The sequence below is a fragment of the Melospiza georgiana genome, chromosome 5 (genome assembly GCF_028018845.1).
Source record: "Melospiza georgiana isolate bMelGeo1 chromosome 5, bMelGeo1.pri, whole genome shotgun sequence".
NCBI lineage: Eukaryota > Metazoa > Chordata > Aves > Passeriformes > Passerellidae > Melospiza > Melospiza georgiana.
The window spans coordinates 73,984,153-74,001,076 of record NC_080434.1 but is presented as its reverse complement, the minus strand read 5'-3'; the positions used below and the strand labels follow the sequence as shown (position 1 = coordinate 74,001,076).

Here is a 16,924-nt window from a genome sequence, read left to right as displayed (position 1 = left end):
AAGCAGCTGGGAGAAGCCTCACAATTGCTGGTCCTGTCATGGGGGGGTTCAACTTACCAGATGTGTGCTGGAAATACAATACAGTAGGGAGGAAGCAGTCCAGGAGGCTCCTGGACTTTGTGGAGGAAAACTCCCTGATGCAGCTGATGAGTGAGCTCAGCCAGGGGAGAGACCCTGCTGGTTTTAAACAGGGAAGGACTGGTGGTGAGGCGGTGATCAGGGGCTGCCTGGGGTTTGATCCTTGGAGAAAGGAGGAGGCAGGGATTAGGAGAACTGTCACCTGGGACTTGTGGAGGGCAGAAGTAGGGGGCTGTGGGCAGAGTCCCTTGGGAGGCAGTCCTGAATGGCAGAGGAGTCCAGGAAGGCTGGATGTGATTTAAGAAGGAAATGTTAAAGGTGCAGGAGCAGGCTGTTGAAAGATGAGCCAGTGGGGAACATGGTTGGTCTGTTTGAACAGAGAGCTTTAGCTGGAGCTCAAGGCTAAGGAAAAAAAGCCAGGAGAGGTGACCTTTGGAGGGAGAGGAAGGCAACTCAGGAGGACTATGAGGATGTTGTCAGCTTATGCAGGGAGACAATGAGAAGGGCCAGAGTTCAACAAGAAGCTGATCTGGCTACTGCCATAAAACACAATTAAAAATGTTTCTGTAAATGCTTCAGCAACAGAAGGAGGGCTAAGGAAAATGTCCATCCTTTACTGGATGCAAGGAGGATATAGGGACAAGGGATGATGTAAGCTGAGGTATTTAGTGCCTTCTTTGCCAGAGTCTTTAACAGTAAGACCAGTTGTTCTCTGGGTGCTCAGCCCCTTGAGGTGGAAGACAGGGATGGGGAGCAGAATGAGGCCCCCATAATCCAAGGGGAAATGGTCAGAGATCTGCTGCATCACTCAGACCCGCACAGGGCTGTGGGGCTGGATGGCACCCACCCAGGAGGACTGAGGGAGCCATGGATGGGCTCACTGAGCCGCTCTGGCATTTACCAGCACTCCTGGTTCTCTGGGGAGGTCCCAGGGCCTGGAGGTCACCAGATGTGACACTCATCTGCCAGCAGGGCCTGGAGGAGGATCTGGGAGCTACAAGCCGTCAGTCTGGGCTTTATGAAAGGCAGGTCCTGCTGGACCAACCCAGTCTTCTCTAACAAGGTGACCTGTCTTGTGCATGAGGAAAAGGCTTCTCCTGAATAGCGGGTGACAGGACAAGAGGTAACAGCCTCAAATTGCACCAGGGGAGGCCTAGATTGCATGTCAGGAGAAATTTCTTCACTGGAAGGGTTGTCAAGTATGGAAACTGGGTGCCCAGGGCAGTGGTGGAGTCACCATCCCTGCAGGTATTTAAAATACATGTAGATGTTGCACTTGGAACATGGTTTAATGGTGGACTTGGTAGATTTAAGTTAATGATTGTACTCTGATCTTAGAGCTGTTTTCCTAAATTATTAGGTGCTTCTGCCATGTAAACAATTAAAACACAGATTCTTGACTTTATTTTTACATTAAACTTTTAAATAAGTCTCCTAGCCTGGAAGAAAGCTTCCTAATGATTAAAAAAAAAAAAAAATCAGGTGAGTTCCAGCTAGGAAATTCTCCTGCAGTAGATGCTAGGAGTTTCATACATTAGCTGGACCCCATTGTGTTGGCTCTTTTACTTGCATTGAATTATGGATGGTCCCTGCCTTGAAGAGCTTGCATGCTTAAGGCAAAGCACAGTATGTGGTTGTACCCATCTGAAAGAATGGAGGAGGAAGGACAGAGGAATTCTAATAAAACATGTTTGAATAGGCCAGCTGTCTGCACAGTTAAATGATTTTGAGACAATAGGGTGTTCTTTAAATAAGATCCAAATAAACAGGATAATCCATGACATACTTTGGGCATGGAACATGTACAACTATTTGGGTTTGCAACTTTTAAAGCTACTCAGCAAGTCTTTTAGCTGTTTATTACTCTAAAACTTAGTTTAGAAAATCAAGCATAAGAATATACTAGTATTCAGAGTTTAGGCTCTATCTAGTTTCTTAAAGTAGATGTATGGGAAAAAATGGGTATTTTAAATGTTCTTTCTTTAAAGCCAGGATAAGTGAAACTTATTTGGCTAATTGGTTTAAATTAGCAAATTTTCTAACCAAGCATGAAGCACTGTTAGCTGGCCAACAGTTTTGCTGCTTTTCAATTTGCAAATCCGAAGTCTGCTGTAGTTCTTCTTACACTTCATTGTATAATGTGGAGGAACAGCTGTAAAATGTGCAGAATGTTCTCAAAGAAACGCTTCACAAAAGAGCGAGAGGCTGCACTGGCAGACTGCTTTTAACCCAGCCTTGCCACTCCAGATGAGAAGTTGTGCACTGTGTCTGCATTCACAGCAAGACTTGCAGGAGGTTCTTAAGGGATACTTTATTTTATGCATTGCATTAAATTAAGATTTGGGTTTTTTTCTTATAGTCAGAATGTAAGGGGGGAAGCAACAGTCTTCACTCTGATTTAACGTTATACTGTTTTAATTTAAAGTAAAGCTTTTCAGAGCAGTGAATGTGAAAATCCTTTGGAACTTTAATAAGGTGTTTTTGATAGAAAAGCATAAGAACTAAATGAAGAACAGCAGTTTGAAGTGATTATCCAGCTCTTGCATAAAAAAATGAAAAGTTCCCTGATGGCTTCTTGCAAGAATCTGTGTTCTCAACAGCGTCTTGTGTTGTTAATCTGTTTTGTTTGTACCTGAGCTTGTTCACTAGTCTGATTTAATTGTAGTGTGTGCTGTGCAGTAGGAAACTGTCGTGTTGCTCACTGAAAAAAAAAACCATTGTAGTTATTCAGTGTAAAGGAAAATGTATTAGCAAGGTACGTATATATTGGAATGCCTCATTGGTTCCTGATTAAATACTTTGGTCTTTGTGTTTTTGAATTTTCTACTTATTTTTATAGTGTGAAATTTTGATTAGGAGCTGAGTGTTTATAGTTCATCCTTCTAAAGATGGTTTCGATGGCTTTACATTAAACTAGGCTTAACACAAATGGTTCTTTCTCCTGTCACCTCTGACCCGTATCTTGTCTTGCTTTCAGAAGACAGTCCTTGGAAAGCTTTGAATGGGGGTTACCCAGCGCAGCCCGAGAGCAGCAGGAGCTCAGCGTGCCCCTTTGCGGTGTGCCCGTTCAGCGCCGCGGGCCATGGCAGCCTGCCGTGGCAGCAGGAGGCGTCGAGCGCGTCCATGGTGTCGGGCTGGATCAGCGAGCTGAACCTCAACGAGAACGCGGGCCAGCCGCTGGCGCCGCCCACCAAGCGCCACTGCCGCTCGCTGTCGGAGCCCGACGAGCTGGCGCGCTGCCGCTCCCCCTGGAAGCCCGGCGCCTCCAAGGTGTGGACTCCCGTGTCCAAGAGACGCTGTAACAGCGGCGGCAGCGCTACCCTGCAGCGCTGCAACAGCCACGGAAGCGCCACCTTGCAGAGAAGCACAAGCATCAGCCTGCCGCAGAACATGCTGTCCCTAAACAGCGTCTTCACCGTCACCAGCTTCAACACCTCTCCAGTACCCAGACCTTCCTCTGCCAGCAGCGGGTTTGTGGACAGCAGCGAGGGCAGCACGAGCTCCAGCACCCGCTGGAATTCCGGAGGCCCTTGTGACTTTAACCCGAGGCGCCGCCTGTCCCTCTCGCAGGAGCACATCACCGAGACGGGGAACCTCTTGCCTTCAGCCAGCAGCACTCCCACCTCCACGCCCGAGCTCAGCCGGCGGCAGGGCCTGCTCAGGTGCCGCTCGCAGCCCTGCGTGCTGAACGAGAAGAAAAGCCGGCTGAAGCGCAGACGGGAGGAGGATGTACGATGGAACAGGCCATCCTTAGACTTTTTTAAAATGACACGGGTGAGATTTTGCTTTGCTCACTGTGGGAAGGGAGCTCTTGCAGAAAGGGTGTTTCTAGATCAGCGGTGCTAATTTGTAGTTGTTGTAGGTGTGCTTGTGCCCGGGGTCTGTCACCTTTGGCAGGAGAGCAGGATGCTTGCGCTATACCCTAATGCCACTTAGGTTCTGCCTGTGAAACCCAGTTCTTCAAGTTCTGAAGCATATAGAATATATTCTGACGTTCTGAAGCATACAGAATATGTTCTGAAGCGTATAGAATGCTGAGAGCTCTGGAAAGATGTTTAAAAGCAGAGACCACAGAAAAATGGCCTGCTTTTTGAAAAGCAAGGATGCCATGAGGAATGGAGTGCACATGGTAGCAAAAAGTTGATACCACTGTCTTCCCCCATGCAATGATTTCTGAGTAATCTTACTTCCCTTGGTTTGAGTAATTCCATGAAGCTACGTAAGAGCAAGCAAACCCCCGTATAAATGGATTGACTAAAGAAGCTTCAAATAAGCAGTTGGAAAGAGGTAGTATTCTAATATGGCAACTACAGGTGCTCTAGCTCAATGGAGGGGTGTTTTACTCCAGAATTTTATTTAGAGTTCTGCTTCCCTCCTCATTAGAGGTGCTGATTCAAGGGCTAGAAAACTTCAGTTCATGCCTATACTTTGTATGTAATACAAATGCATGTAGCAGAACTCAGTACTTTGGAATTTCTTGGTCAGCAGAGTTGAGTGCTACAGTTAAAAATGTAAAACTGAATGTAACATTATGGTCAGAGAACACTTTGTGCTTGTGAATATAACCCTACTGCCTTCAGTAGATAGCAGGCTTGGAAGGTTTGTGTGATAGTTCTGTTATGACCAGTGGTGAGGAGGCAGTTTGCCAAAGCAGCAGTAAAATTGTAAGGAAGGGACATAGTTGTGCACCAGTGTCCCTTATGTGATGCACTGTGCAAAAGAAAAGCTGAATAGGACACAGTGTTGGCTAAAACATGCAGTTTGTGGTACCCCAGTATTAGTAGGCTTTATATGAAAATACCAGTCAGATAGATACTGGAACTGTCTGATGCTAACTGATTTATATCCACTTGGGTAAAAGTCTCTATGATGGCAACTGTCCTTCCCTTGTACTTTTGTGAAACAACTTCCTTATATCTTAAAGGATTTTCCTCTTTAAAGATATAACGTTTTCGGTGGAGCTGTGGGGGTAAAGCAGTCTGTGTAGTTACTGATAAGGTTGATAATCAGTTCTGTTCTAGGTATGACTAGACAGTGTTCTGAGTTTTGGCTAAGATGCAAGTTTGCTAGTTAGCTAATCAGATCTTACCTGTTTCTCTGTGTTAATCACTGCTGGGATTAGTTTGCTAATCTAGACCAGAAGTATTACTGGATTTGCCTTTCAACTGCCTGTGTGGTCTGGTGCAGGTTTCTTTATGTAAAATTGAAAACCTGCCCCTTTTTTGGCTAGGCTCAGTGCTTGCATTCTTCAGGCTCTGGAGGGGAGATGCAGTATTTCGGGCCACTGAATAGCTTCAGTTGCTCAGATCTTACACCTTTTAAATAATCCATACAGCAGGGTGTATGGAGGAAACCTGTTACAGCCCATGTCTATAGGAAGCTTTTTGGCTGTTTAGAATTGCTGCAGAATTGTATATGCACTAATATTTAGCCAGTCTTGACTGTTTTTTCCTGTAAGACTATTTTGAAGTGATGATTTCATGATGAATAGTTTATTCTGCAGTGTCAAAACCTGATGCTTTCTTTCTAGCTATTTCAGTAAAATCTTCCTATTAAGATACTACTGTGTGTTTTAATCTAAGGCACAAACTATAGCTTGGAAATACATCAATTTCCAAACATTCTAAACCTTAATGAAAGCATCTGTTGAAAAATGAGGCAAGTACTGGAAACATTTGAAGCAAAAATTGAATTAAGTTTCCAAGGAATATCAGGATTTTTTAGAATGTCAGCTTGCTTACCCATTTTATTTTAGAAGTCTTCTTATCTTACATTCTCTGCATGCCCCAAATCCTAGCAGATGTATATGCTTTGAAATTTACATTGTGGTCTTAAGCAAAATGACTGCTGTGCGCAATGTCCTGAGCTAACACTACAGAAAGCTTGTTTGGAAGTGTCATACAAGATGGGCTACATCTGCGTAGAGCTCAGTGAAGATCAGGGCTACCATTAGGGGAAGTTCAGTCAGACCTTCCTTTCATGTGTCTTGGTGGCTCCTTATTGCTTCCAAAAATACTTTTTCTGTGATTTCAAATTCACTTCCAAGTCAGTTTATGGAAGACCTCTGTTGAAAACAAATGCTTTTAAGGATTTTTGTTTTAAGCTTTACTGCAAATATTTTGATGTGCTCAAATCTTCCTAAAAAGCTCAACTTACCAAGTGGTTGCTCAAAACCAGGTCAGCAGTTAGATAATAGTGCTTGTGGAGAAGTTAACATGGGGCAGATATGATTTATGATAGATCTGAAGGTGGTATATTGGAGCCACAGCTGCTTGAAGATGAAAGTTCTGGGGTTCCAGACATTTCTGCCACTGCTCTGGTGTCCCGAGAGGTTTACACAAACACCTGCTGAAGTTACAGAAGGCTTCTCAGCAAGGAATTCTCTCAAATCAGTATTTTTCAGCACTAAAGGATTTATTTACTTCAGCTTGAAGCAAGGGTTCTTACATCTGAATGAAGATCTTGAATAGCTGTGGTTGGGTGAAGCTTTAGAGGCAGAAGGGGATGAAAGGTGTGTTTTGGTTTGATGTGTTTCATTTTCTTGTTTTTGTTTTGGTGTTGGTTTTTTGTTTTGGGCTTTTTTCCATTACTGAACGTTTTTTTTTGGTAGTTGAGTTCTGAAAATGTACTTGTTGGTTGTTGCTTCAGTCCCTATTAATTTGATAAATATTAGTGCTAGAAAATCAAAAGTCTAATTCTGAAAGTAAAGTTTCCATTGTCATTGCTTTTAAAGTTCAGAATTCATTGATGAGAAAATTCAGATTATTAATTTATCCATGCCTGTTCTTAATTTCTGTCCTTGTTCCTGGCTTGCTCCTTCCACTGTTGCATCTTTAATATTCTGATTTCCACCTTTATTTAGAAGAGGTAAAAGAAGTTGGGCAGGCAGCTCTGAATACCATAAACTATTTATTTCTATGTACTTTGACTTTGTTGTATTCTTCCACAGACCTTCACACTTCACTGCACTCCCCCTCTGGTTCAGGTTTTCATGCCCTCTTGGGAAGGAATATGCCATACCTTCAGTTCTCATGGAAAACGCTCCATTAATATCCAGTAAAGTGAGTGATTCATGTATGCAGAAAGAGATTGAAGTGTTCAGGCAGATTGCTGTACAGGCCTGCTTTGCTCTCACATAGTGCTAAATTTGGGAATGATCTTTTTCTGCACTAGAAGCTGAAAATTCAAACTTGTGAAACATCAGACCTTCTAGGACACGCAGACAGCTGTAAAAACAAGTGGAAAAGACTGTAGGAAAAGATAACAGAAGCATTAGCTGTTTGCAGCCCCCGAAGGCACAGGATGACTTTGTCCATTCGGTGTCGTGTGCAGGGAGAGCCGTGGGAGCTGCAGCGAGCAGAAGGCGGTGTTGGTGCCCCGTGAGCGTGTGCTCCGAGCAGAGCAGAGAGGAGCGAGGTGAGGGCTGGCTGCAGTGCAGTGCCAGCCCGCGCTGGCAGCAGGCAGGGTCACCTGCCGTGTGCAGGGAGAGCCGTGGGAGCTGCAGCACAGTGGAACGCGGTGTCGGTGCCCCGTGAGCGTGTGCTCCAAGCAGAGCAGAGAGGAGCGAGGTGAGGGCTGGCTGCAGTGCAGTGCCAGCCCGCGCTGGCGGCACACAGTGTCACCCGCCGTGTGCACGGAGAGCCGTGGGAGCTGCAGCGAGCAGAAGGCGGTGTTGGTGCCCCGAGAGCGTGTGCTCCGAGCAGAGCAGAGAGGAGCGAGGTGAGGGCTGGCTGCAGTGCAGTGCAGTGCCAGCCCGCGCTGGCAGCACACAGTGTCACCTGCCGTGTGCAGATGCGAGTGTGGCCCGCAGCCTCTGGGCTCCCCTGCAGCAGCAAACCCGCTCTGAGGCTGCCGCACAGTCGCTCAGGGTGGTGCTCAGGCTGCTGACTGCTGCTGGAGCAGAGAAATGTTTCTTGGCTGACGTGGAAACTGCTGAGCTTTTCCCAGTGTTCTGCTTTGTGAGTTATGTCAGTTGATCCTGAGGTGCGACAAGGCAAGAGCAGCCAAGAGGTTGCACGTGTTTTTTGGTGTGTAAGCAAGTTTTACTGTGACAGTGAGATTTAATTCTGTTTTGGATCAAACACCACACTGTAGTTTGAAGTCTTTCTGGTGTTCAACATTCCTGTGTTACTCCTCCCCTAGTGTGGTGGCATGAGGTTCCAGAAAGTAATAATCCTGGTAGCATGCTTTAAAATCCCAAACTGTTTGTGTGTTCTGTGAAGTGGTGCTTGGTCTGTTTAAATAGTTAACACAAATACCTGGCTTTATCCACATCAGTAATAGTTTCAACTATTGAATCCTGGGGCATCTCATGCATTAATTAACATTAGACTGATAAGACAACACAATGAAGAGTTCTAAGGGTCTTTAAACAGTCAACTCATGGACTGAAGCTGTACTTTCCTAGTACAGGGTGCTTCTTTTCTTAGAAATGCTTGAAAGTCATCTGGATTTTCTACTACTGGGTTTTCTTGGTACTGAGAGCTCCTAAATGCCACACCAGGTCAGGTCAAAGCTGCAGCTGGCACCCTGCCCAGCCAGAGCAGCTGCTTTGAGGGATGCAGGAACAATGAATGTGCAATGTGATACTTCCTCCAGCATGGCCTGGCTCCTGCCAATGTGCATCTTGGGGCTTTCTGAGTGTGCATCAGTGGTTCAAACTCTGACAACTGCTGATAGAGCTATTTTCTATTGATAATCAGTTTTTTTAATCCTATGTCTTGGACCTCCGTGGTGTTAGGCAACAATTTAATTTTTGTAAGCAGTTCTTCATCACCTGCAACACCTGAATGCTTGATTTAGTCTTTCTTGAAGCTTCAGCTCGACAGCAGGCAAAACATTTGGATAACTTTGATCCTTAAAGTAAATTGAGTTAAAATTGCTTTATGACTACTGCCTTTATGCTGCAGATAGTAGTGTAATGGCTCTGTGTAGGAATGAGGGTTTCTCACAGGGTGAGTGTGAACAAATGAGTCAAATACATCAACTTTGACCAAAACAGCCAGATTAGTATCACTTACATGTGAGAATGAGCAGCAGGACTAGTTGGGAGTGATTTCAACCAACAGCAGTTGGTAGAAACAGCAGTTTAAAAACTTACACAAAAGCAGAGGTGAATTTTGGGGGTGGGTATGTGAAGGATGGGAGGAGAAGGCAGTACTTTATAAAGGGCAGAGCACATCAGCAGTGTTGCAACTGAACCTGGGTCAGATTGCTGCTGCTTTTATTACAGAGACTTTCCTGGTAACTCCTGATCTCTGTTGTGCAATCTTTACATCCACTTACTTGTTTCACTTTGTGTGGGCCAGTTTGTAGAAGCTGTTGTGAATAGCTACAAGGGTGAGCTGTAATACTAATTATTTTATTTAGTTATATAAGCCAGGGTAACAAAATGTGTAGTTGCAGTCTGAGAATTACCAGGCAATGGCTGGGTTTTGACCTTTGAGGTTACTGTAATGGTTAGTATGGGGACAGGTTTATGTATTAGCCATACTGTGACCTCACTAAGTTTAAGTAACTGTAGAAGCATTCTTCTTAATTCTTTGAATTCTTGTTGTGATTAGTGTAGGGAAGGAGCTGCTCCCTTAGTTAAGCTCTCTCCCAGGTTGCTGTTTTAGCATGTACAAGATAAAGAAGTGATATCAAGTCCCTCACTAAGCTCACCGGGTGCCTGCCCTGTGAGTCAGGGCTGCACTGGCTAAAGTAGGTTAAGTGCTGGCTCATGAAGTTCATTCAGATTGTGTTCTGGAAATAGTAAACATGTTGCTTTAAATAGCTTGAGATGCTTGTGTAAAGCTTGTCTCTCGTAGCCTCCTGTCTGAATGGGAGCAAACAGGTTATTTGGGGTAGGTGTCATTGTGCTTGTGGAGTCAGCAAAGGCTGCTCTGCCCCTGCACACGAGTGCAGTGCCATTGGGGAGGGTCTTTCATTACAACTGCAGCCCGTCATCACTCCAATCACTTCAGCCCTTGAGATTCACTGCAGGATGTGCCACAGCACCTCATGGTCAGCATGGAGGGCTGGCTTTTCTGTGTCTGACGTGGTGCAGGGATGGTGCAGCCCTGCTCAGATGGAATAGGTGCTACGTGTCCTTGCACTACACATGGGTATCTATGCTGCAGGGCACCCTCAGTGCCTGCCCTTGGGTGTTGGAATATGCTTTGTGGAAAATGCAGTACAGATGAGTAATATGTACAGAAGGGTTGGGCTGGGCTTGATTGGGATCAATAAAATGGTGGCAAATATAGATGTACAACAGTAGTAGTTTCCCCTTGTATAAGATTGAGACCAAAAAGAACAGCTATGAATGAAGTAATTGAGCCAGGAACAGAATTCTAGTTCTTTTTAAAATTAAATGCCTATTACCAGGGGAGCCTTTAACTTCACATTTGAAAAATAGAACTAATCCTGGCCTACCTTTGCTTTGAAGAACACTTTGGGGACTTGTTGGGTTTTTTTTTTCTTCCTGTGGTGGTAATTTCTGTAAGTGATCATAAACCAAGAAAGCAAAAGATAACATGATTTGTATTTCAAATATCAACATTGTATCAAAATTGCCCAGCTAAGTAAAACAGTGTTTCAAATCCATTTTCTGTAATTCTAGGCATAAGCATAATTTATAGCTGGAAATAAATTGTGAGCAGTGAACCTCAAGGAGAATTTTCTACTCTTTGCCCATGCAGCATCCCCCTATGTGCAAGAGGCTAAAAACTTCAATATTTCAGTGTGGTTTTTCTTTTAGAGTAATTTAGTCTTGGAGAACAAATGTCTGAATGAAAATGAGTACAGTAAGGTACTTGCAGTTCCTCTGAGCTTCAGCAGAGCTAAGATCAACTCCTGCTATGCCTGCAGGAGTTTGGACAATGAAGTGCACGTTGGCCTCAATCTGCTAGAGGTCGGTCAAGCTATATTTGTTTGACTTAAATCAGTGAAGAGGCCAGAGAATTGCTAAGATCAGGAAGCAATTCTCCTTGGAGAGCGAGGTGGGAGCAGTTTCTTGAGGTGCCTCCACCTGTGGCATTTACTGCTTGAGCAAACTTCACTGATGGCCGGGGGCAGTCCCAGCACCAGTGACTGCTGGAAGAGCACAGGTATTCATTCCTGAGCTCTGCACCTCTCTGCACAACACATGTCTAGTAAATTTCCAAGTATTTTTGGCTTAGACTGTGTGTTAAACTTGCCTCTCTGAAGTTAAGCAGTATGCATCTGCTATGTACTGTGATGAAACCTCCCATAATGTCAAATTAAATAAAAAATTGTGTACAGCAGTTTAAATCAAATTCTATGTGAGTAGCTATTTACATGTGGCTATCAATCTGTAAAAAACAATTGTGGAAATCATGGCTGAGGAAAGATGTCCTAGATCATCTTGTCCCATTCTCTCTTGTCCCATGCTTACTTCCCACAATATATATTTTTCTAATATTTGGTCCACTGTAGCCTTTTAAATGCTTCCAGGGATGTGGTTTCCTTAGCAGATAAGAGTCTTTTGTGGGAAGCAGGGGCAGTTTTGCCTAAGCTGTAAAATTCAGACTCACTTAAGATAGTGTCATGTATTTTTGGATCTCTTTCCTACTGTCATGATAATATTTCATGGAAATAGAGCTTTAATCTTCCTGATCCTCTAGTTAATTAAAACATGTGAGATATCTCAGTCTCCATTTGAAAACAACTTCTGCAGGAGCAAGAGGAGGAATAGCAGATATTAACTGTGCTACCTAGAGCCTGGGAGCCTGTATCCAGCTACACTTCTCTGCTTTGTGAAAAATTTATGAATGACTCTGATTTTTTTGGCCTGGAATATTTTTTTTTTCAAGAGTTAGAGAATTACACATGAGCAAGAGTTTTTGCTATGAGAAATAATAGCCAGGGATGAGAGCTTCTTGCAGAGCTTCAAGGACTTGAGTAGGGCCAGGTGAGGTTCAGCTAGATCTCCATTTCCAGTCAAACATTTACACTATTCCTTTCCCTAATAGTTAGGTCTCTTGATTTAAACCCCTTCAAAGTACTCCAGTAAAATAGGTCAATGAAATGAATATTGTGTAGAAACTGATGAACCTTTTTCAGCTTTATTTACCCTACTTATATAAGGTGTTATACAGGTGCTGCTCCCTATGTTGGAGTACTTACGTTAGAAATACTCAACTGCTGGTTTCAAGAACTAAAAAGAAGTTCTTTAACATGTATTGCATCAGAGTAAAAAGCCTGTAAGTGGGCTCAAGCTCCAAATATTTAAAAGAAACCCCAAACAACCAAAACAACATTCCCCACCACAATTTTATTTTATGCCATTGTAAATCAGTATAGCATTCTTCTAAACTTCTCAATCTTATGTAGCAGCTAGTACTTGTCTCTTTGCTGTGTCCATTGTTTGAGCAGGAACTTGCTTAAATAACAGTAGTATTTTCAGGAGGGTATGAGAACTATTTTTAGAGTATGCATTTGTGACATAAATAGTTGACTTAAGCTTAAAGACAGCTTTTTAACCTTGTCAAAATCTCTATTTTCCACTGGGCGTTATGTTACTATCTGACAATCAGTATTGAGTTGGATTTTGTCATTTCAGGCATAGTTGTATGGCTCTTTCATCCTTCTAATCCTAAATAGATGAACTGCACATCTGTTGTGTGAAAGTAACGTAGGAGGTCTCTGAATTTTTCTATTTCAAGAGTGACTTTGTTAACATCAGTTAAAAGGCTTATCTATAATTACACAGTTCCTATTAACACTGTGGTGTTGCAAAACTGATGTTCATTTTCCATCCTTTCTCAGATGGTTTTTAATGTGAAGCGTGTTAAAATCTTTATTTTTAAAGCTGGGTATTATTCTTAATAGCCAGCAAAGCAACACAGCAAAACTAAGGTTTAATTTTTAAAATAAGTTCAGGCAGTGTACCAGGTGAAAACAGAAGAACTCTTGTACAAAGAGCTGAGAATTTCCACCAAAATGTGTGCAGCAGCAGTGCCTAAGGACAACACTTGTGCCATGACTGACTTTAAAGGGCCTTTTGGGGGAGCAATAATGAGGAGCTTTCTCTGCTACTGGGTAGGTGCAGAGTTTTAAGTGTGATTTTTAGTTCTTTAATGTGTTGTGACAAATTTTTGTGGAAGCAAGAATAACAGTTTCTTAAAATGAAGAATGGAACCTAATCTAATGGATTTTTTTCAGAAGGAGACAAACATTCTATAAACCTTCCACTATCTGCCTATAAGAAAGGCAGGACAGGTCATAACTTAATTTAACCATGAATCTTGTAGGACTCAAGATCCCCGATGGTGTCAATGGTGTGTAGCTGCTGGACTGACTCGTGTGAGCTTTTCATGTGGAACTCGTGGGCTCCATCCAAGGACATGCAGCTCAGCTCAGAGTGGGTTCCTTGTCAGAGACACTGCCCTGGGAATTGCCTTTGCTTTTGCGCAGTCTGTGTGCACCTTTGTGGGTGCAGCACCTGTGCAGAGGGTGTGAGCCTGAGCAGGGCTGCCCTTAGAGTGTAGTTATTGCAGAAAGGAGATGTTTGGGTGCCCTAAGCATCAGTTAAGCTGAGAGGGATGCTTGAATTTCAAGGTTTTCAGTATTTTTGATTTTCCTTAAAGAAATACAACTTTTTAACTCAAGTAGAAGCATCTCTGATAGGAATTAATGTTTGCTCTAGTAATTTCTTGAACTTAACGGTTCAGATAATTTTACAATTGAATGAAACTAGAGAAAAGGGCATGAGCAATTAAATATGAAATGAGATGTTGAAGCTACTGCTTCTCAACTTCCCATTTCTTTTTGAATCTGGGATGTAATTGAGACTGCCCCTGCCCCATCCAATAAAGTGTTTATTGGGAACTTGAATGAATTTTTTCAGGTAAGTTCTGTATATGGAATAAAAAGTAACTTAAACTGTATCCTTTTTTGTTCTGTATTAGAGACCTTCATCACTTGCTGCTTTAGTTTTCTTGTGTTTTATTTTATGTAGATGAAGATATGCTAACTGTGAAACACTTCTTTTCACAACCTCTATTGTGTAATTTTAAGTCTGGGCTCTCCAACCACTTGAGCTTTTGTTGTTTGAGGATGTCCTTAAGCAAATGGCAGCATGCAAGGCACTGGTGTAAGGCATTATCTTCCCTGAAGCTGTGCTTTCCTGTGGTCTCTCTGCAGCATGTTCATGTCATACATGCCTTGAAATTATGGAGGGCTTGGTTATGGAAACCACTTTAGCATTTGTTTTTCCCTTCCTCACTCCCCTCCCCTTGCCACCCCTGTGGTTTGAGTTTTGTATGAGGAGGACTCAGAGGAAGGGAAGCTGAATTCCTTTTCCTTGTTTTCCTCTTTCAAATACAATGGTGATTACAGTGTCTGTATGAAACAGGCATTATATTTTGGTAATAATGTTTTGTCTCAAAGTGAGTGAGTCATCTTCTGGACTGCCAGGCTTCAGAATATGACAGTCCTTGAGAACTTTTCATATGAGGAAGCAGTAACAGATTTGTGGGATGGCTAATGAATCATGGATAATTAGTGTCCTGGTCCTGCTAAGCTTTAGCACCTGACAGGTATTTTTACTTTCACTGGGGTGGTTTAGTGAAACCTTTAAATGCTAGCTTTTTATATCATGGTACCAAACCAATATGAATTGATATCACAGGGTTACCTTCTGGGGGTTTTATTTGCCTAGTTTTTGTGGGTATATTTTAGGGCCTCACAGATTAAGCTATAATCTATGAAAAATGAAACTGTAGTCTATTAAAAAGTAATTATTGTTATAGTGAGAGGGACAAGTGATATATTTTGCCTGTATTGGTGTGCATGTAGTGCTAGCTTCATACTGATTTAGATGAGAAGAATCCTTGATATATCAAAGACTATGTATTTTTAGCTTAGTTCAAAGTGCTACAAATAATTACTTCAGTGAGCTAGAAGTTTGCAGTTGTATTTGGCTGCTTCTGAGAGTAGCCTGGGGCACTTAATCATCAGAGCTCACACTTGTGGGAGAGTCCTGCCCATAGCATTTGGTATCTGCTGAGCATCAGTGGTCTCCAAATCCCTGCTATTGCAGTGCATCTGATGGTGTTCATCTATAGCTCTGTGTCTGGTGCAAAACTAGCAAAGTTCCTTTGGTTATTGATGGTTTTTGACACAGAGCTGTTAGTCTTTGTACCTTGTCCAAGGAACAGCCATTTTTGAGGAGGAAAGCCTTTCAAAACAGGTTTTGTAGAACAGGAAACTTGTCCTAAGAGCTCCAGGGCACGTCTGAGGCTTCTTGTATAGTCTCACATTTATTGGGAGGAACTGTTCATATTGATGACAGATCCTTCAGGCAGGACCAGCAGGTCCTGTCCCAATACCTTCAGCTTCTACAAGGCTTGAGTTTAAACATGTTTTTAATTTTTCCAGTCCTATTTTAGTAAGTAGGCCCAGTTAACTGAGACTTGATGTACTCTGGTATCAGTGTAAGTACCTGAGGATTAATCTGCAGTTTGCTAAGTTGTTGGAGATAATGTCAGAGTTAAATTTGATGCTTTTCCCTCTTCCTGCCATGAACAAGATTAATATCTAGGTAGCTTAAATAAGGGGAGGGAAGGGGGTCAGGAATTGCTGTCCATCTAGGTCTCCATTTCAGATGCATCTGAGCTTGGTTAATCCAGATCTTGGGTAATTCCCCCCTTCATTATGATGAGAAAGGTCCTTTACTTACAGCTGTAACTTCTAATTAATGGAGTCCTTAATTTGTTAGAAAAAACTGTTTTAGTTTGAGCAGTGTTAGAGGGGGACCATCTTTTTTCCAGTCTTGTTCCTTAAAATGATCTTGCTGTCACAAACAGATTTAAGTTTCCTGTGCTGAAACATAACTGATAACTACATTCCAAACTGGAGTTACATGGGTCATAAAGTTTGTCAAGAAATGGCCTTGTGGGTTTTTTCTAGCCACAGCAGAGTGTTTTCTTGACCTAGTTATTTTTCAAAGACAGATGACTGTTTTTCTTACCTTAAACATTGTTGCCTGAAGGGGTTAGTCTGGTTTGACACAGTTTGGAGAACCTCTAGTCCCTGCCTCTGATACTGTTGAATTTGGATGCTTTTCTGCCCAGCTGTGTTCTTGAAAAAAAGTAAGATTCTTGAACTTGAAAAGCTCCTTCAGTAACAGGCCTTGAAAAAGGAAACGTTTGTCTGCACATCAGGCTTTTTCCTCTGGGATGACTCTTACATGGTACAAACCTAAAGTGTGGAACTGTTCTACCAGGAGTCAATATTTTTTTTCAGATGGCATTTAAGCATCTTTACAAAATGCATGTTTGTGTTTACTGGGAATTGGCAACCCAGCATGATGTCTGCTGCCTGATTTCACATGGTCTAAAAACTTTTTTCTCCTAAATGTTGCCAGCTTCCTTCCCTGTTACTGTGTCTGTGTGTTCCTGCGTGTGCGTGTTTTATAAGGATGTTAGGGACTATTGCTTGCTGCTGTAAGCTCTTTCTTTTGGAGGAAGGACAGCAGAACTGAATGCTGGAAGTGACAGCGATTCTTTGTCTATTGCTGTGTGAGAACAGGACATGTGCAGAATTAAATAGTTTACACAGCTTGCCATTCCTCAGGTTCTGCTTCATGTACATTGCTGTTCTGTGCGCCGCTTTGGCTTTGTTCTGAGTTATTTTTGCAGCTCTGCTCTGCTGCTTTCTGTTTAGGGATTTTTTTTTTCCAAAGTTCTTTGGTCTGATGTCAAAATCCTGTTTAGATCCTTGTGGAGAATAACTGTCCAGAAAACCAGCTGTCCTTCTTGGTGCTGCGCATCAGTAAGTCCTGCTCCACTTTCCTTATGGCAGTGAGGAGTATTCTGTGACTTGTAGCAGAAGGATCCAG

At 42.8% G+C, this 16,924-nt stretch overlaps 1 protein-coding gene across 4 annotated transcripts in view; it reads left to right on the top strand.

The window, feature by feature from the left end:
- FAM53A (family with sequence similarity 53 member A) overlaps positions 1-16,924 on the top strand; it is a 70,123-nt gene that overhangs the window by 28,440 nt on the left and 24,759 nt on the right. For 3 of the 4 annotated variants that reach the window (XM_058024419.1, XM_058024417.1, XM_058024418.1), the window contains exon 4: positions 3,056-3,852. In XM_058024419.1, the coding sequence (XP_057880402.1) occupies positions 3,056-3,852 (797 nt within the window). The remainder of the gene's footprint in view (positions 1-3,055; positions 3,853-16,924) is intronic. The other variant, XM_058024420.1, reaches the window with a different exon arrangement.